Genomic DNA, 20,545 nt, shown 5'->3' with positions numbered 1-20,545 from the left:
TTTTGTATGAACCGTGTATCTCTTGCACATCAATGTAAATATTACTATCTCTAATCAAATAGGATTTCAATGGATGAGAACTCTAGATTCAAACTCAATGTCTTCGGCTGAGTTGGAAGAAATTTTTATCATCTTATTTAAGTGTTATTGGTGTCCATAGACAATCATTTTGAAATGATAAACTAGTTTAATTTAGAAAAGTAAAGTAGTTGATCGATTATTCATCCGTTAAAAAAAAAAAAAAGAATGGATTAACGTTTTTGTCTTTCCTACTAAGAGCAACTTCAGTTTGAATTTTTTAGATGACGTTTAAGGATTTTATTGATTTTACCTTTGAAATGATTCACATGTGAAAAATGAGGGCTATTATAAGCAATGCATTCATAGCATTATTTAGTGGGTTGTGCCATTGGTGATCATCAGTAATGATGTGGGATTTATGTTATCCAATGTTTAACCTTCACCTACGATTTATTTTGTCTTGTCATATCATTGATGTAGGGACTGACACATCCTTGCCCTTTCCCTCCATAAAATCTCTTCTATCCCCTCCTTCTCTTCCCTTCAATAAATATTTTTCCATTCATCCTCTCGTTTGAACCATACTGACCCTTAAACCAAATATATCTTATATAGACTGTCTTAACCAGACTGAAGTATCGTTAGGTTTTTTCAAATCTTAACTTCAGTTCAAGTCTACAAACGTCTACAAATTTGACCAAATCAAAATTTAAAACTAGTACAAGTGTAATTCATCAACTTGACCCACGAACGGTGTTTGGAGTGGAAATAGTGGTTCTGGTGCCGTTTATTAACGAGTTTTCTTATTTGCATCTGAAGCTGCAAAGAGTTGTCTAAAGGGTAGTTTTGTGCCAAGCAAGAACTCAAGTATATATATAATCTGCCAAATATAGATCACCCAACAAATAGCTTCCACAATTAGAAAACCATCACCTCTATACATTCTCAATAGCCTATTGACAGTGACAAGCAATTCTTGTGATATTTTTTTTCTTTTCCAACCACCGTCTAAAAGCTGAGGCACAATCGCCTAAAACAAATTAAAGACAAATTGCTAGTCTATAAAAGATACAAGAGATCACATGTGATAAAGACACTGTCAGAGAAAAATGTCACGACCTTATTCACATCCATCAAAGCAATTGTCTAAGCTGCTCGTTTTCCTTACGCAGAGACTTAACCTCTTTCAGCAACTCAGCTTGGTTTTCCAGAATTGAGTTCATTGCGGTTGACATTTCCATCTGTTGAACAAGACATTTAATTAGAGAAATGAAAAATGCAAACGGCCTTCGCTTATTCCAGATGCATACCTCTTGCAGATGAAACTGTCTTAATATTTCAAGATGGACGTTTCTCACATCCTCGTGTATGGATTTCTGAAAGGAATCTAGAGTTTCATTCAGGGTCCGCTGAAAAAGCTGAAGCGTAAATGAAGATCCTTGTGCATCTGACTGAGATGCTTTCTGCTGCGGTATTGTTCCCTATCATCAAATTACACAGATCAATAACATTAGAACACTAGAGGAACAGAAATAAATTTCAGAAGAACGAGAATAGAAATAGTTCTTCCACTTTTAAATGCAAAAACCAATACATGCAATTCAATAAACAGATCTAATTAAAAGAATAGAAATAGTTCTTCCACTTTTAAATGCAAAAACCAATACATGCAATTCAATAAATAGATCTAATTAAATTGTAGATATTAACATACATTTGGGAGTAGTAGAGAGCCTGATTCTGTTGGGATAGATACATCTGACTTCAATAGCAAGCTATTTAGAAGTTCTTCTCTGGTTTCTGCTCCTGATTTCTTAATCTTAGGTGAACCAACTGAAGCTCCATCACCAAAGGAAGATGCAGTGCCTATTCTTTCTGCGTAACTAGAAATTCTTTTAGAAAAGGATGACATTCTAGGAGAATCAGATATTTTCGGGGAGTCGATGTTTGCCTGTCCAAGGCTGGTTTTTGTACTGATGGACAAAGGCATAGAAGTAGAGAACAAGTGATCAGTAAACCCCAATGAAGTCTCCTGGCCTGTAGAAACATCTTTGGTGCGTAAATTGGAAAAATTTAGGCTTGAACTGGTATAGGAACTGATACCAGATGATGAGAATGTATCTTGCAATCCAGAAATCATTGATCCTGCTGTCTGACCACTGGAAGCCAACATCCCAAAGCGAGATGGTGCATTTACAGGCTGACGTGTGTAAGTATATTTATCAGGTAACTTCTCTCCACCCCAAGCTTCTGGAGGAGTGATGGAAGACTCTTCACTCTTTGCAGATGCAGGGGGAGTTAACCCCACAAGTGGAAATGAAGACTGAGTGATATCCTACAGCAAGTTGGAAGTATAACAACAAGTCAGAAGAGGATTAAATTATCCACCTGGTAAAAAATAAATATCAAATGTATGGAATGTAAAAAAAAAGAGATTTTATTTGTAATCCAAATCATATGTTTGGAATGTACAAAAATAGGAAATGATTTCGTATATAAATCCCATTAATTTCACTGCTATAATTTAACATCATCAGATTTATTAGCATTTGAATTCATTTTAAGTAAATAAACTATTGCACCCTTGCTATCTTTTCACATTATACATGAAAAACTAGGGATGACTTTGATGAGTGAATTTATAAAACAAGACTAATAGAATGATATTTTGTAGTATTTTTCCTGCAAAGCATAGTTAGTTATATCAAATGCATAAACCATCTCCTTAAAATTTCTAGGCTTCAAAGAAATTCAATCTTTAAGATGACAATTTGGAGACAGAAGCCTTGACCGTTAAGAGAAAAGAGAGACCAGTACTTGTAATACAAATAGGATCCGGGGATAATTAAACTGAAACAGAACCAATGCCAAAAGTTTGCGGGCACAAGGGCATCCTTGAAATTGGATGACAAAGTTCAACAAGATAAAAATGACCTTTAAATTAAACAATTCCAAATATACAGCCTTTTTCAACAAAGAAGTTCTCCACCCTTTCATATTCGGGTGTGTTTGTATCAAGGTTTATGTAATTACGCCGCGGAAAGAGAACTTGGGAGTGTGAAATTGTAGGTGCTATACAAGCTTAAAATGTTGGGACCCGGATTGCCTGCTGTTGAATAAACATGCATCGCATCTCGACCGTTAATTAGAGATTGGAGGTTTTTTTTTTTTTAAATTGAGATTGGACGGTTTATGTTACACATTAAAAATATCAACTATAAACGATCTCAACCATAAATTTTGGATCAGACGGCTAACACGTGAAACTGCGTGACACAGTTACTGCGTTAAATCCAAATCCCATATTTTCTTGCTTTTAATTCACATGACGAGGGTAGGAATGTTATTTTCCCATGGGAATCGAAGTTAATTGGGAACCTGCCCAAACATTAACTTCTGCTCCTACTTCGTTCTACCACATCTGTTCTCCCACATTTTTAGTTTGTTTTGATTAAATAATGCTTGAAAATTGATAACATTAATCTACACATTTTTATATACCCATGAATAACAGTCCTGGTCATAGTTTCAAGTCCTACACATTAAGAATGTTGAATTGAAAGGCATGGTTGGTAGGATATAAAGATTTATTGCAACTTGAATTGATGATTTATTCATAGAGATTTAACAGGAAGCTATTCACATTATTAGGGAGATAATAACCTGTTTGGCAGTTGGGCCAGACTTCCAATCAGCTATTGAATGGTCACTGCTTACGTCTTCTGAACTTGGAAATCTTCGACTGGCTGATGGAAACAACATAGGTTTCCTATCTGAAAATAAACTATCCTTCTTTACCCCATTTTCATCCCACAGTGAAGGTGTTAATGGTGTAACATCCACAATAGGGGAGAATACCTCCATGTCATCCTTGAAGTTATAACTACCGCGTGGAGCATGCAACCTGGACAATGTTCCACCTGGCCATAAATGGTTTCGGAGCGGCGTTTCTTCTCCAGTAGAAACATTTTGTAGGCTTGTTATAAATCCACCGCTGGATGTTGCAAGCGAAGATGTGTCAATGGAAGTACTCAGCCGACCAGAATTCCAAGTACTAGACACTGATGTAGATTGGGAAATGCTTGATGAAGTTGCAGAAGGTAAAGGGTCGGGCATAAGGATTGAATCTTCAACAGAATCTCCCACAAGAGCAATCTCAGCAGTGCAATTCCTTTCATCGACAATAACTGGTTTTGATCTTTGCCAACATAAGCTTGTAACAGCCTGTTGCAAGGTACAAGAATTTAGAATAAAAAGAGGACTGAGAATAATATAACTCGAAACATAATTGATAACCCACCATCAAGAGATTCATGCACTACTTTAATGATTAAGCAAATATGTTTCCAATATTTTTGTTCCGTACTGCATTAAAAAGATTTCGCGCAAAATTTTAATTAAAAAAACGCAATAAGTAAAACAAGCATACGGAACCACCAGTTTGTTCCTCGTGAAAAATGCTAATTCTAAAATACAAACCCAATAAGCAATTTGCTACTGAACCACCAATCTGTCGAGAGAATTAATTGGATTCGTGATGAGTGGTTTTTGCATTATTGTGTTTTGTGTGCTCTCCAGAAAATTACACGACACATTGAAAAAATGAAAACATAAGTATATGTATATGTCTCCAACAAGACTTTACTTTAATTGAATTTTTTTAATCATCGAAATTTATTGAAAAGCGATACCCTGTAAACAAGAGTTACCAGGGCAAGCACCAAAACAATACAACAAGGGAAGGCAAGGCCAAAACCTCTCAAAACAAAGATGAGAACTCCATAGATTGGAAAACTATTAACCCTAAAAACGGTGACAGGGGCAGGTTCAAAAACACCAACAGCCCAAAGAAAGAACACCCAAATTGCTTGTACTACACACACAAAACGGCTAAACAGTGTCATGGCTGGCAGCAACAGCGTTAAAAAAACAATGTATAAAACAAAAGAACTATTATAAAAAGCAAATTACGATTATTCCCATTCATTGAAGTAGTTTCTATTGAGTTTTTAGTAAAAAGCAAGTGGGAGTAGGCTTGGTAACTTACTCCTTCATGATTTTAGGTGGGAGTAAGTTAGCAGCCCCCATAATTCACATTTAATTAAACACCAGAAGCTAACAATTAGGAAATCAGGAATGAATTATTTACCAACGGAATAAAGTATGCTACAACAGGTTTTAAAACCTCAGTCTATCCACAATATCACAAATCACAGTACTGAATAAATATACTTGCCATCAAGCAACATCACCAGCAATCTGGTTTTTTATTGAACTTATAAAACAAAATACATTTTGACTTGGATAAACTAAATGCATATGTCAAGTCAAAATCAATGGTTTATCATGAGTGTGTGTGCATGTATTTCTGATGTGGCGGGTGGGGGAAATTGATCATTGAATCTTTCATGATGGCTAACTGCATGAATAAAGTAGCTCGCCCAATACAGTGCAGCAAGAGAGTTGCTACCAACGGAAAACAACAAGATCCAAGTGAATCAATCTAGTATAGATATTATGCCTACTTACCCCACCTGAATTTGATAAAAATCAATTGTAAGTAATCATAGAAGCTGAAAGTAGCCTCTATAGTTTCATGAGTACTTTTAGTTCAGAGTGTTAGATGCAAAATACATCAAGCAGTTCCAAAATACTTCTACTTCCTTGAGTCCATTTGAATGTCAGGTGAGACAAATATTACAAAGCAACCTACTCATGTTTAAATGCAATAAACCATGCAAACCAAGAGAAAACATTGTAAATGAAGCAAAAGAATTACCTCTGAACTACCATAAGCGTGAAGAACACCAAAAGGTTGTGGTTTTCCACGGACATCATAAAAAGCCACACGCCCATTGCTAGTTCCAGCGGCCAGCATCCATCCATCATCTCTGAAGGCCAAAGAAGAAAACGGAGCTTCGCAAGAAATGCAAGATGTTGGTCTTCTAGATCCAGAGTCATAAGTGTATAATTTTTTATCAAGGCCAACACTAGCAATGATCTGTTAATTGGAGAAAGAAATCAGAAAGAAAATTATATTAAGCATAGAAAGGGTAAAATGTTCACAGCATGATAAAACAGCCTCACTACGTATATAAATCTAAAACAAGCATTGAAAAAAAGAAAGAAAAAAAACCTTGTCGTTGGATGGAGAGAAGCTAATGCCAGCCGTTGGTGCAGAATGCTGCTTCAGCCATGAAACCTTGATAGTTTTCCAAAAAATATATACTGTCAACTTGAAAATATCCATTTGGAATAATGAAGATAAAAATAAAAGGTCAAAGAAAGAGACAATTCCTGCAGAAGGAGATAACTATTGAAAAACAATAATGCCAAACTGATTTCTAATAGCATGATTTGATGATAGTTTACACACCCAAAACTGAGTTTCCTTCCCAAATAACATGTTTGGTAAAACCATGGCTGGATATGTTTAAACATAATCTTGGGTCTCAAACCATGACTCAACTGGTAATGCAAAAAAGTTACTTTTCAGTTTGGACAAATCATTTTTATACAATAATTCAGACAATAAAAAGATGCCATTATGAATGATGTAGATGGGGAAGATGTTACAAGTAAAGTTATACTTTATTACAATTTTGAAAGGAAAAGACCGATTCATTGCTTCAACTATCAACCAAGTCCAAAATCGTAGAATTTGCAGTATGTTATATGATTATTTTGCATACCTTAGGGCTGCGTCCAGTTGTATCCCACAAATGTACCGTTCCATCATCACCAGCTGTCGTGAGGAGGTGACGACTAACCCGAGAATAATCCAGAACTCTCAACATCTAGTCTTACAGTTTCAAATATAGCAGATTAGTCTATATACACTTATGCAATGCCAAGCACCAAGCAGAAGGTACAAGTTCAAAAAATGAGAAAAACCTGTTGATTGGGATCTTTGAGTTCAGCAGCCCTTTGACCAGAAGCAAGGTTATGAAGTATAAGGTCCCCACTGAGGCTGATAGAAGCCAAATGTTCGTCTTTACAATTGTACATTACACCTGTGACAGTATTAGTATGACCCTTTAGCCATTTAATACAGCGCTTCTTTTGCAAATCCCATATCTTTACAACTTGGCCGCTTCCTCCAGAACACACATATCTGGATGCCTTGTTACTGAAACTGATAGCCAATATTGACTCCTGCCAATAATAAGTTCACAAGTCTTAAAAAATCAAAAATCACATACAAAACATGAAGCTTTCTAAAGTTTAAACATAACATAACAATCAAAAATCAAATCGCTAATGCACCAATCAACCATATCATCCTCTGTAACATTAACATTTTTATCTTCATCATCACCTCCTTTATCATAACTTTCTTCAACATTAGGAACATTCAATTAAGCTACAGGTACAGTTGATGTAGCACTACTACCAACTTCTTCAATACGAATCAAATCATTATTTAGATCAATCATAGCCAGACAACTCACACCTGCATTTTCTTCCTCACCCACATACCAATCATCATCAAAATTAAATATTCATTGTTTAAATCTTGTGGTCTCCTTTCAGCCTTCTTGCCTAATCATGCATTTGCCATCACATACATAAGATTGCACGATCTTTTTGTGATTTTCAGTTGCGATTTCACTAGATTTCACCAAAATGTGATTGTGTGTGAGATCTGAATTGCAAAGCACTCCAAACATCGTAAACTTGAACGGTTTTACAAGTCAACACGCGATTTTGACTACCATGGTTTAAGCTTTGAGTATTTTCTTTTGTAGATTTGGTTGTGTTACATTTAAACTTTAGAAAGTCTCATTTTCGTATGTGATTTCGGATTAATTAAGACTAGTTAAGTTGTTTTGTATGTTACTTAAGTTGTTTTGTATGTTACTTATGAACTTACGATTATGGATTTATGAGATTTTTGTATGCACTATTAGTATAATTTTAATTTTGGTAGGAGCTTAATCTTACATTTTACGATCTTGCTATCTCAACCCAGTCCTAGGTAATTATTTTGATAGGATCTTATAGTCCTTTTTTACCATTTTGCTACCCCATCTAGATCCTTGGCAAGACCCAGAACTTGAAAACATTATTTACCTAAAGAAAAAATTGAAGTATTGCACAAATGCACCTCCATGTCTTGTTGATCCATCTAAAAAAGCCAACATCAACATAATGTTAAGGCTCCCGTTATTGAACCAAAATAGATTTTCCTTTGTTAAAGTTGGGAGATCAGACGTAAAAAAAGAAATGAAATATTACAACTAAAAACCATTCTCTTATGAAAGCTATTCACATTCGATGATCAGAAAGAGCTAACTAATTCCGACACGAGAAGAGGTTCAAGTAGATTCTCCAATGTCATTTTCTATCTCCAATTCTTTAAAGAAAAACTACAAGATATACACCAACATTCTCACAAGCAATTGTATGCCAATATTAATAACATTGCTTATAATCTCTCTTATATTCTGAATACAACAGCTTCAAACAAGTGCAAAAAAACAGTATTTATGCAAAACTAAATCCCATACAAAGCTTTGAACTTTCTATGCATTGCATTAAAAATTATAAAACCCAATATCAAAATTTACCTCAATGTTGTGAACACTTTGCACTACAAATTACAAAACTAACATAAAAAAATTACCTCAACACAACAACTTCAAACAACAGAAATCAATGATTAAGCAACACAAAACCCATATAAAGCTATGACCTTTTTACACAATGCATTACAAATTACAAAACCCAACATAAAAAATTACCTCATTGTTATCAACACTATCCATACCAGCAACAGGAATAGTCCCCATACTCTGTCCATTCTTTCTCCACAAAGAGATCCTCTTATCATCACCAGCACTTGCAACAACCAAATCTATTCAAAAACACAATTCATACCAAAATCAATCAACTTCATCAATTACTAAATTTCACAAATTGGGGAAAATGCAAACCCTAGAAATCAAAATAGAGGAAAATAAACTCACTTGTGTGATTCCACTTGACTGAATTGACTTGAAATCCAGAAGTAGGAGTGAAGCTAAGAGTGCAAGGATCACCTCCGGGTTTGACGGAGGAGGAGTCAAAAAGCTTGCCGGAGACGTCGAAAAGTTTGACGGTGTCGCCGCCACTGGTGGCCAACAACGACATTGATGGCGGATCGAACAAAAAATTGGGCGCTAATAAACGAAACTGGTAATGGTGCGAAAATGGATTTGGATTTTGGAAATTGAAATTGAAAATGCGGAATTAGAAACCCTAAATTGAAACTGAATCAGAGATTGGGAATTTAGAAATTTGAACAATGATGTGTGTGGGGAACCTAGCTCTCAATTACCCGTTAACTTTTATTTTTTTGAATTCCTTTATGAAAAATTCCATACTTAATTAATTAATACATTTTTTTTAATACATTTATTTATTTAGTTCCCAACCTAATTGGCTAATTCTTGTAAAAAATAAAACCCTAATTGGCTAATTGTGTCTAGGAAAAAATTGCTAATAATCATTTTGATTCATGAAGGTGTAACGAGTAATTGGAATAATCTTTGTATCGAAATTTTATAATTGTCTCTTATTGTCCACTACATTAATAAAAATAGTTTCTCGTGTTAAAATGGTTCGTTAATATTGTCATATCGGTCCTTTAATATAAGTACTTATTATCATATTATTCCTTGTAAATACTTATTTATTATCATATCAATCTCTATAGGAAAAGAGTTGTTATCAATATTGAGAAACTATTTTTACATCATAGACTATTTGATTAATACAATACACAATTAGGGATTTTTTTTTCTTCAAATTTTGATATATTGAGTGACTATTATGTCTAATCCTTGCACATTCATTGAGTGACTATTGTGCCTAATCCTTACACATTTAGCAACCAAAATCACTATTACCAAAAAAAAAGTGGCATGGCTAATTCGATTTTCCTTTTCATTTATTTTTTATTGCACCACATTATTAGGGTGCGTTTGATTTGTTAAAAAATGAAGGACATGACAGAACAACTCTAGTTGTCCAATATTTGATTTGTAAAACTGTTTCAGGTACAGGACAAACTAGAGGCAAGGGACAGGACAAAAACTCATATTTTTGTCCCTCACCAAACCACATCACAACTTTTTGTCCCACGTATAAGTTGTCTAAAATACCAAAATAGCATTTTGTTCCCCAAAATTCGTATAAAACAAAAAATTATTCAATGCCACAAAAAATTTATCATGTGTTGTTCTGCCTTGTGTTGTACTGTTCTATCTTGTACTGTTCTGTCCAATACTTACTGTTTTGCAAACCAAAAACATCCTTTGATTATGTTTGGTAACATTTAAGCTAGCTCCGTGCCTTATATATACACAATTTATGTTTTGATAATCATTAAGCACAACTACTCAAAAAATAATCATTTTTTTTACGTTAAAAAATAATCATTAAGCACAAAGTTAACCATAAAAAAATTAATTACATAGCTTGAAAAAATCAAAATGTATCTACACATTTCAAATGATTTATGAGTGTGATAGTAAAGAGTATTAAGATGAGATGGATGGTCACAAAGTAATTTTATTTAAAAGTCAAGAATATTATAGTAATTTTCTGTATAATGTTTTTCTATGGAGTGGGTTGTGGCTCGCTTAAATCTTAAAGGGCTCGCTCCGTCTATGAGCTAGCTTATAAATTATTGTAGTACCTTATATAAGTTTGTTTGAACGTGTTTGGCAATTATGTTTTCTTCCTAACTTATAGTTTTTCTTCATATGCTAATTAAAGTAGTGTTTGAGTTTATAGTTTTTATTTATTTATTTTTTTTAAAAGTTTTTAAAATTTTATTTTACCACTTTTAACATTTACTCTTATTTTTTTATTTTTTTTTGGTCAATATTTACTCTTATTTTTTATTTTTGTCAAAAGTGACAATTAGAAGAGATTGCGGGATCGTTTGCAAGAAGATAATTAAATTAAGAAGCGACAAATCAAACTGAATAAATGATTTCTTAAAAGATGAGTATTAGAGAGAGTGTTGAAAAGTGAGTGCTGCTGACATTCATCTTCTCAAAACAGAAAGCATCAAACTGAACTGATATATCACCTTTTTCCTGATGGTATATCACTTATTATGTTGCGAAATTGGATCAATGTAAGTTGCGATGGTGTTGGTAAATTTTGAATATATTTTGGGTGTAATCAAATAATTTAGACTCTATAATAATTAAGTGTCCCTAAGATCGGATTAAATTGAACGAGGTTACCTATAACTTAAAGTGTGAGTGAAATGAAATTGTAGGATTAACATATATTAACTTTTTTCTTTTGAGAGTATCATATATTAACATTTAAATAACATAATCCTTGCAAATGATAAATAAACACACCATCACTTCATTCATTACATTATAAGTTTGTTTTGGATAAACAAAGAGACCTAAGCCTAAGAAAAGAAACCAAACAGCAATAAGATAGTAAATGAAGCTCTTACAATATCATAGAGCAAGGCATGACCAATTTGGACATGAGACTATTTTCCATAATCAAATGAAGAAAATAGGCACAATCCATATTAGCTAAAGCGTTCAAAAGGAAAAAAATGGGAAAAGGGAAAATTATGCCACGGGATAATTCCACATATTGTATTTAGATAAACAAGTTATTCAAATGTTTATGTACTAACTTATTCTAAATAATTTAATCAAGTACTTATTTTGATGCTTGCTGTTAATCAGGGAGCTGTTGGCACTTGAATTTCGTCACCGTGTTGGCGGTCGATCCACTCACCATTCTTAAACTCTAATCACTCCCTGTCAATGTTCACTTTTCATATTTTTTTGTAACTTGGTTTCGTGCCCGTACACGGGTTCGCGGTTGTGCCTTTGAATAATGAATTTTTGTTAGAGTAGATTAGAGTTGATCCAATTGGACTGATTTATCACGATATATTCCCATTTGAATTTTTCCTGGGTCAGGTCCATGTCCCCCAGTCTTTATATCTGTTTCTTTTTATTGAATATATTACCTTTTTTGGCCAAAAAAAATATATTATATAACTTTATGTGTATTGTTAACAAAAAACTTATTTTTATGCGTGTACTACACCCTAATATAAGTATTTATGTCATAAGATAAGTGTAAGGATTTATACATTCATTGAAACACTCCTTTACTCTATTTTTGTTAGTTTGATAAAACAAATAATCAAAACAGATTTTGTTTAGAGGAAATAATGAAAAGAGATATAATATGAAATAGATGCGAAATAAAATTAATATGTTAAAATTAATTTAATGTTACAAACCAAAATAAGAAATTTAAGTTAATATTTTGGAAGAACCTGTGAACTAACTCAACTGCTAAGCACATTGCATAATATATACAGGACGGGGATTCGAATCCTGAAAGCTGCACTAGGTATATAATTGAGTTCTATGAACAGGACTAATGTGTACACACTTCATCTTTTTTTTTTTTTATCAATTAATAAGCTTTCTAATGAATTTTTACATTATGAATAAAATTTTGCTTTCTACCTCTCTTATCGCATGATTCTTCCTTCCAATAACTTTTTTTTTTTTATAAAAAAATTACAATGTTTCATTCATAAGATTTATTAAAAAGATGATTATGACATGTTAGAATATTAGTCAATAATCGAAAGATAGACAATGTGATCACTCTAACAAAAACATATACAACCTCATTTGTTTGTATCCCAACAAACTCGACATGAGAATATATAACATTTATTTGTCTTCCAACAAACTCAAACTCAACTTAAGACTGAGTATATAAAAACAATTATAAAGACATCTAAGTTCTAAAAGGATTCCTTACAACAATCAAATTGAATCTTAAATATTTTTTTGGGAGATTTCACTCAATAGCCCTTGCACTCTCTCATAACATCAGGTGACAGATATCATATTTAAATTATAATGTGACAATGTCTTTTGGAATTTGGAATGTCAACCAATGTCTTTTCACACGGTTAAAAAAACAATTAACATTTTGACAAAAAAAAATAAATAAATTGTCTTTTCAATTCATTTTTGCCTGCTCTTCATTTTATTATAATATGTATGGAGTTGAACATGGTATCTTGGTACGAAGATATTTGATTGAGATTCAATAGAAAATATATTTTTCTCTTACATTACTTTCTCCCCAGCCTTATTATTTCCTTTTCATCTTTCTCTCTCACAAAATTACCTTAATCTTACCGTAACTTTCCCACCTTAAAGTCATTGAATCTCAATCCGAGGTTATTACTATAAAAAAGAATAGTGTCTTTTGGATGGTGTATTTTTTTTATTCTAAAAAACATCAAATTAAAATTACATGTGTGACATTTCAAGCTAACGTTAAAAATGTCTAGAAAACAATTATAAATGTTAACTTTCTTAATATTTAAGTGGAAAGAATTCGTGCAAGTGGGCAGAAAATAAGTCAAGAGAAAACAGGTGATATGATATGAAAATAAAATGACTAAAAATATTGTGTTTTTAATAGAATATTGAAAGAAAGAATCGTAAAATTTTCTCTTTGGTTAAGGTGAAGCAGCATGTAATAGAACATTCTTCGGTACGTATGTCTTCTCAATACAAATATGAAGATGCAAAAAGCTTTGGAAAAAATCAAGTTACACTCTAATTTTTCATACACTGTCGGTATAAAAAGTTTTCGATTGTCAATAAATCACATCCAATCATGTAATTTTAATGTTCGTGTATAGTTAGTATCATGTAACATACCTAGATGGTGAGAGTGCTAAAGTTGGTTAAACTAAAATGCATCTGATAAATATTGTTAGAAATGTTTTTATAATGAAATAAAAAAATAGTATTGGATACTTGCTTGGTATGTATCACAAAGTATCACACCCATGTCGATATCAAACATGTGTGTGATATCGATACTTTGCCATGTTCGAAGTATTCTGTGCTTCATAGTTGCAGATAAGTTATTGCCTTTTTATTTGTCATAGCTACTGCAGAACAGAACCTTTGGTTACATGACAATGACGTTTCAACTTCAAAATTGAATCAGCAAGAGAATGAAATAATAAGAAACTCATTGAGATTAGGGATTGGAACAAAAAAGGAAACAAAGCCAGTTCTAGTTTGGTGGAAGTTGGAAGAGTACTACAACACATGAAGTAACCGAAATTGAAAGAAAAGGCCTAACTTAGGTTACATTTGAGGTGTTTGTAGAGTTATGATTAAAATTTAGAAAAGAGGTAACATGTAGAAATAGAAGCGTGGATTAGAAGAAGGGTTTTGAGGGGTATTTGAAACCAGGTTCACTACTACCTAGGTGCTCATCGCCCGCCACGCTCATGTTCCTAGTGGTTGAGGACCTTGATAAACCACTATGAAAGCTGAGTGTGGCTGCCACACGAGTTAAGGGACATCTATCTTCCCTCACACTAGACATTATCCATTTTCTCTCTTCTCAACTTCTTCCACCTTTTATACAAACAAAATACAATAATAGAACTGAAAAAATGCAAACATACATGTTTCCTGATAAGGTGACAAATAAAATTTAGACGGATACAGAACCATGTAATCCACCAATGGCATTTTATCTAAATAAAATTGGGTGATAATCATCACAACACAAACTTACCTATCACTAATAGTCAGATAACTAGACCATCTTTGAGAACAAAGTAGGTCAATCTCATAGTCATCTACAACACATATATGTACATATCGTGATGTAGAATAAGGGAGAAGAAGGGAAAAAAATAAAAAAAACGGAAAAAAGGTAAATAAAAAACCTTCACTTTTATGGTCAATCACTGGTGTTTTAACATTCTAGAATCATTATATTATGCCCCAATGTCTCACTGGATGGATTTAGGGTTCAATTTGATTGACCACCTCAGAATCGATATAATTGACCATGCGATCTACGTCTGCAGATTTTAATTTAACCTGACGAATATATCTGTACCAGAGCAAACAGAAAAGAAATGACAAGGGTTAGCGACTAACAGTAAAACAGAACACATGGATGGTAACATGAAAAATAAGAATAAAGGAAAATTAACAGATAAATGAAAGAAAATGAATACCGAAACTAAAACTAAAACTAAAGAAAGTAATATGCTTCAGTTCTGACCTAGTTATTATCCAAACTACAGAAAATTTTAAGCAAAACTAAAACTATCACTTACAGAAATGAATGAAACAACAACATTTACAAGTATTATCCGAAAAAACAAAGAACAAAGCAAGTCTTTAACTATCACTAGTTTTGTATTGAAGGACTTTGGCATGCCTTACCAACTGTCAAGGACAATGGACAGTGTTATATCTCCAATGTAATGTGTTATATTGAAGGGCGGTAATGATTCTGAGAAAGGGATTCTTACACCTCTTTCTTAGCTCAGTGGCTAATGTTTTGTTCCAGAAAATCCCAAGGGTGTATGGAGAGGTATCACGTTAACGGTATCATGGTTCAAATGAAGTTTGGGTTTTTCACTTCCACTTTTTCATGACATTACTCTTCTCACAAAGGAAGATGGTGATGTTTTCAAGGAACAATAACAAGAACCCACCTCTCACAAGTCATGCGTCCGCCCATCTTCCCTAAACCAAAACAACCTTCATGAATAACTACCCTACATCCATCACTCCAACACCAACCCCCCTTCCATGCCCATCCAATCATCAACCTCTTCATCACCTCTGCGACACCATCATCTCATAAAACACCTCTCGTGAAAGCTTCATGAAACTATCAGCTAACACTAGGCCTTTTACATCGGATCAAACTTGTTACCATCAACACTATACCCATAAATTACTTCATTTGGAATCACGCACACCAACAACACACCACCACTTTTTTCTCATCGAGTCGAACCAAAATTGCCAACCCCAAACTCATCACTCTCTTACCTCTACAAACACAGCTGCACTCTACGGATACACCCCATTGTACTATCTTCTTTGCACCTGCTATACCGCAAGATACAACCAACACACCACCACGAATATACCCAACTACTGCTATCATAAACTCTATAACCTATAGAGATTAGAGAATAAAACAATATTAAGCCATCACAAGTCCATAGCTATCATAGAATCACCAAAACATTTGCGCTCATCCCACACCTCCATTGTCTTCTTCCCCATTACCATGTCACCACCGACCCATACTAGTCACTGCCCTTTATCTTCTTCAATCGTCTTCTCCGACAAAACGTTGTCTACAGAGGCAAGCGTGCTCACTTGGAAGGTCATACACTTAAGACATAATGAGCTAGAAGAGTATCTAAAGGTGCATAGTTTACTCAATTTAGTAGCGGTTTCTTCTTCGGGTGTCACCATTTGTTCCATTTCTGAGAAGACAGTTGGGTCAAATCCAAAGTTGGAGAGGTGGGATCAAAGCTGGTGTGCTGGCTAGGGATTCCGAAAATCCCAAGTGCAACTAAATGAGTCAGTGGGGGGCTCCAAAAAAAGAACTTCCACTTCAGCTTGGAGGGTGATTGGTTTTGGACGTTTCTTTGATACTTATGCCCCTTTGTGTGAATCAAATTTCTTGTGTAAGTTTCAGTGCACCGTGACCTCCCCGCTTTGTGGAATCTCAATGAGATGGTTTAACTTGTGACAGATGGATGTTTCTTTAGTGTTGAGGTGATTTGCAAGGTTCTTGTGAGCTGAAATATGTTTAAGAATCAACCATGTTGAAAAAACTTGGGTTGACTATTGGGTGGCAAGTTAATGATGGACATCACTTGTTTAATCTAAAAATTAGGACTGGATTGACTTGAAAGACATTATTGGGGGAGAAAAATGACACACAATCCAAACAAGGACCATAAATGCAAATTAAGCCTGACTATTATTTATTTGATAAAATCAAATTCATAAAATGAAAGGAAACCATAAAATACATTTAAGTAGAGATTTCAACTAATTTGATAATGGTTGGATAATTATATACTTATTAATAATCCACTACATGAACCTCTTGAAAATTTAACACTATGAATCTATCTACAATTGTACTCGAAAAAATTATTAATGTAGTTGTTGAAGAAGGTATAAGCTGGAAAAGAAAAAATAAGTTGACCTTTGATTTATACTATATCAATCATTTTGAAATAAAAAGAATCTAAAAGATCAATATTCTTTTTAGCAAGGATGAGAAACAGTCTTTCTAAAAGAAAAGCTAAACTATCCCAATTCAAAAACCACAGAAATATCAAATAATGAATGTATTGCAGTTAAATGTGTATGTTTGATTAACACTTTTATAAGACCACAAAAATCAAATGCAATAAAAACCAGACCTTAGTTAATTAAGGAATGCTGATGTAGCAAACATCACATCTTGTTTGACATCACGAACTTTGTTTTCTTCTCTGCAGGCTTAAGAATCTGGAAGGAGCACATTAAGTTCTCGTCCACACTCATCATTGCACCAGCATTGTCAAATTCACCACAGTAGTTTGGAGCTGAAAATATTGTAACAAGTTGTCTGTCTGCAAAAAATTCATACCCATCCTCTACAACCTGTAGAAATATTACAGTGTCAGTTAGCATTAAAGCAACACAAGTTTAGCCCTTTCTCAAAGAATGAGATGAAGGAGGGAGGAGCGAAAAAATATAATAACCTGATGAGCACGACAAATAAGGTCCAAGTCATGCCTTGTCAAAAATTCAGCCACCTTATCGGGGCCAAAAGTGTAGGACACTCCTCTATCGTTCATGCCCCAACCCTTCACATCTTTACCAGGATCAGACCAAAGCAAATCACAGAGCAAACCAGTGTCGGGAATAGGAACTGGACGAGGCAGATTCCGGATTTGGTCCAAATTTGTGAGGTCAGGGGAAAGACCACCATGCATGCACAATATTTTCTCATCTATAAGAGCTGCCACAGGAAGGCAGTTAAAAGATTCTGTAAAGGCTTTCCAAAGCCTCACATTAAACCTTCGCTTGCATTCATCATAAAAGCCATATATCCTATTAATGGAAGCACACTCGTGATTTCCCCTCAAAAGGAAAAAGTTTTCAGGATATTTGATTTTATAAGCAAGCAAAAGACATATGGTTTCTAAGCTCTGCTTCCCACGATCGACATAGTCCCCTAAAAAGAGATAATTAGATTGAGGGGGCAAACCCCCATACTCAAAGAGTCTTAACAAATCACTGTACTGCCCGTGAATGTCACCTGAAAATTCAAAGAGCAATTTCAATTTTAACTATACCAGACTAATAAAATAGTACATTCAATTCAACCACAACACACATTTAAAAATAACCTTAGCAACAATCTAAGTCTAAAGACAAAGCAAAAACAATAAACACTTAAAGAGAAGTTAATAAACATAGTTTTTGTCACAAACCTCCAAACTTTATATGCCCTAAAAACTAAAAGAGTAACCCACATTTTATTATTCAATCCCTACCAAACAACCAAATATACCCTAAAATTCAAAAGGTTCTAACTTGCAACAAATTAAGCACACCCAAAAACATCAACATTAAAAACAAAAAGTAATTTAAACCCAAAAAATAAAATATATCAAATTGGGGTGGCTGTAAAATAAAAAGATATAAAAAATAAAAAAAAAAGGTATCCAAAAAATTTAGGATACCTAAAAAACATGAATATTTAAAAAATGTTTAAACCCTAAAAATGTATTTTAAGTTAAACCACATTTTCTTCTTCAATCCCTAACAATCAAATCAAATACATCCTAAAATAAAAAGTTTCCAAACTTGCAACAGATTAAGCATACCCAAAAGTATGAACATTAAAAAAATTAAAAATAATCGACATTTTCTTTTTCAATCCCTAACAATGAATCAAATTAAACATACCCTAAAACCTTCGGAAAAAACCCTAAAATCAAAATCTCCAAACTTGCAACAAATTAAGCACACCCAAAATCACAAAACAACTGAAAAAACCATTCTAAAACCTAAAAAAACAAAAACAAAATGGGGGGTCAAAAAAAGGGTAAGCATAAAATCATACCACAAATCTTAATAGGAGCTTCAAGTTCAAGCAAATTAGGTTGTTGAAGAAAGATATCTCTAGAAGCAGAACAAAGCTGCTTGATCTCAGCTTCAGATAACTGAACTTGCTTTCCAGGTCGAGATAATCGGACCTCCGTGAGTCGCCGGATAATGTCATCCAGCACCGTCTCATCAATCACCTGAGCTTGTAGCTGTGGTGGTGGTGGTTGTCCTTGTGCACTCATTGATTCTGATTCTGATGAAGAACACAAGAACAAGAACGAAGGCAAAGGGTGAACCAACCAAGAGAGAGTGTTGTGTTGGTTTGGTTTGGTTGGTTCTCTCTCTGTCTCCGCGTTACTGTGTTTTTGTTGTTCTTCACAGTTTTTATTTTTCTTTTGTTTTGATATCACTATATATATTTTTGGTAATTTTTTTATCAGGGTTAAATATGTTTTGGTTTCTATAAAATTGACACCTTTTACTTAATTTTAATAGTTCTTTTAGTCTCTAAAAAAAAATTGCACTTAAAATTATTTCCTCCTCAATTCAAATTTGTTTAATTTATGCTTAAACTTTTGAGTTTTTGTACAATTTTTTCAGACGTGTTAAGAATATTACTAAAAGTTCCTTTGCAAAAAATTGTCGCAAAATTTGATTTTTACGTCCAAATTTTGTTAATTTTATCTTTAACTTTTGTCGTTTTAAAAAATTTATATTTAATTCGTTTTATGTTAAAAAAATTTAAATTTTAGTAAATGAACCTTTCATAGTGTTATAAACTTGTCTAAAAAAAATCGTTAAAAAATTTAAGAATTTAAGGATAATTAAACAAACTTTGTTGTAACAGGGACTAAAATTAGAAGTAATTTTCTTTTGCAGGAACTAAAAAACCTATTAAAATTAAGTAAGGACTAAACTTAGTAGTTCGTAATTTTATAGGGACTAAGAACATATTTAACCCTTTTTATTATAATAAAAAATTACTATATATTTGATGATTTTTTTTTTTGGTAATTCATGTTTATTTTAGATATTGATATTTGATGATATTCTTGTCTAAATATCGTTTTGTGGTTGAATTTGGTGGTCTCTTACATAATTATGTTGGGTTCTATTTATTAGAATTCTCAAGATTCATTCAAAATTCATCTCATATTCTCCAAACGGAGCTTTTGACAGTTTACCATGGTCTTTTGCGGGCGAAAGAAATGGCAATAACTAATCTTGTTTGTTACTCAAACTCTCTTGCACTTTATTAATCTCATCAACGACCCCTAATGAAGTTTCATACTATGCAGTAATGATCCATGACATAAAGAACCTCGTTGATCAAAATCAATGTTACTCTTTGTCACACTTTAAGAGTAGGGGACTAATGTGCAGATTTTTTAGCAAAACTTTAAGCTTCCTCGAATATTGATTTTTCCTTCCATGATTCACCTCTCGAAGGCCTTCGAACTCTTCTAAGAAATGGCGCAGTTGGAACTATTTTCCCTATAGTGTAGTTTGTTCTTTTGTTCTCTTCATTTGTTTGTTTGATTAGTTTTGTAACAAAA

General features: G+C 33.4%; 2 protein-coding genes across 2 annotated transcripts; both read right to left on the bottom strand.

Moving 5' to 3' along the window:
• Positions 1-865: 865 nt before the first annotated feature.
• LOC11411297 (protein NEDD1) lies at positions 866-9,366 on the bottom strand. The gene is made up of 10 exons (XM_003616464.4): positions 8,991-9,366; positions 8,766-8,878; positions 6,916-7,176; positions 6,714-6,818; positions 6,158-6,223; positions 5,801-6,022; positions 3,685-4,245; positions 1,736-2,356; positions 1,332-1,502; positions 866-1,262 (listed from the first exon to the last, which is right to left on the bottom strand). Exons 1-10 carry the CDS (start codon positions 9,151-9,153, stop codon positions 1,155-1,157), a joined length of 2,391 nt encoding a protein of 796 aa, XP_003616512.2. The 5' UTR covers positions 9,154-9,366; the 3' UTR covers positions 866-1,154.
• Positions 9,367-14,521: 5,155 nt separating this feature from the next.
• LOC11406064 (serine/threonine-protein phosphatase PP1 isozyme 4) lies at positions 14,522-19,376 on the bottom strand. The gene is made up of 4 exons (XM_003616463.4): positions 19,006-19,376; positions 17,636-18,195; positions 17,312-17,534; positions 14,522-14,955 (listed from the first exon to the last, which is right to left on the bottom strand). The coding sequence occupies exons 1-3, from the start codon at positions 19,229-19,231 to the stop codon at positions 17,346-17,348; spliced, it is 975 nt and encodes a 324-aa protein (XP_003616511.1). The 5' UTR covers positions 19,232-19,376; the 3' UTR covers positions 14,522-14,955; positions 17,312-17,345.
• Positions 19,377-20,545: the final 1,169 nt, after the last annotated feature.

The sequence above is a fragment of the Medicago truncatula genome, chromosome 5 (assembly GCF_003473485.1).
Source record: "Medicago truncatula cultivar Jemalong A17 chromosome 5, MtrunA17r5.0-ANR, whole genome shotgun sequence".
In the NCBI taxonomy this organism is placed as follows: domain Eukaryota; kingdom Viridiplantae; phylum Streptophyta; class Magnoliopsida; order Fabales; family Fabaceae; genus Medicago; species Medicago truncatula.
Note: the sequence above shows the minus strand (reverse complement) of the source record. Positions and strands in the feature narration are given on the sequence as shown.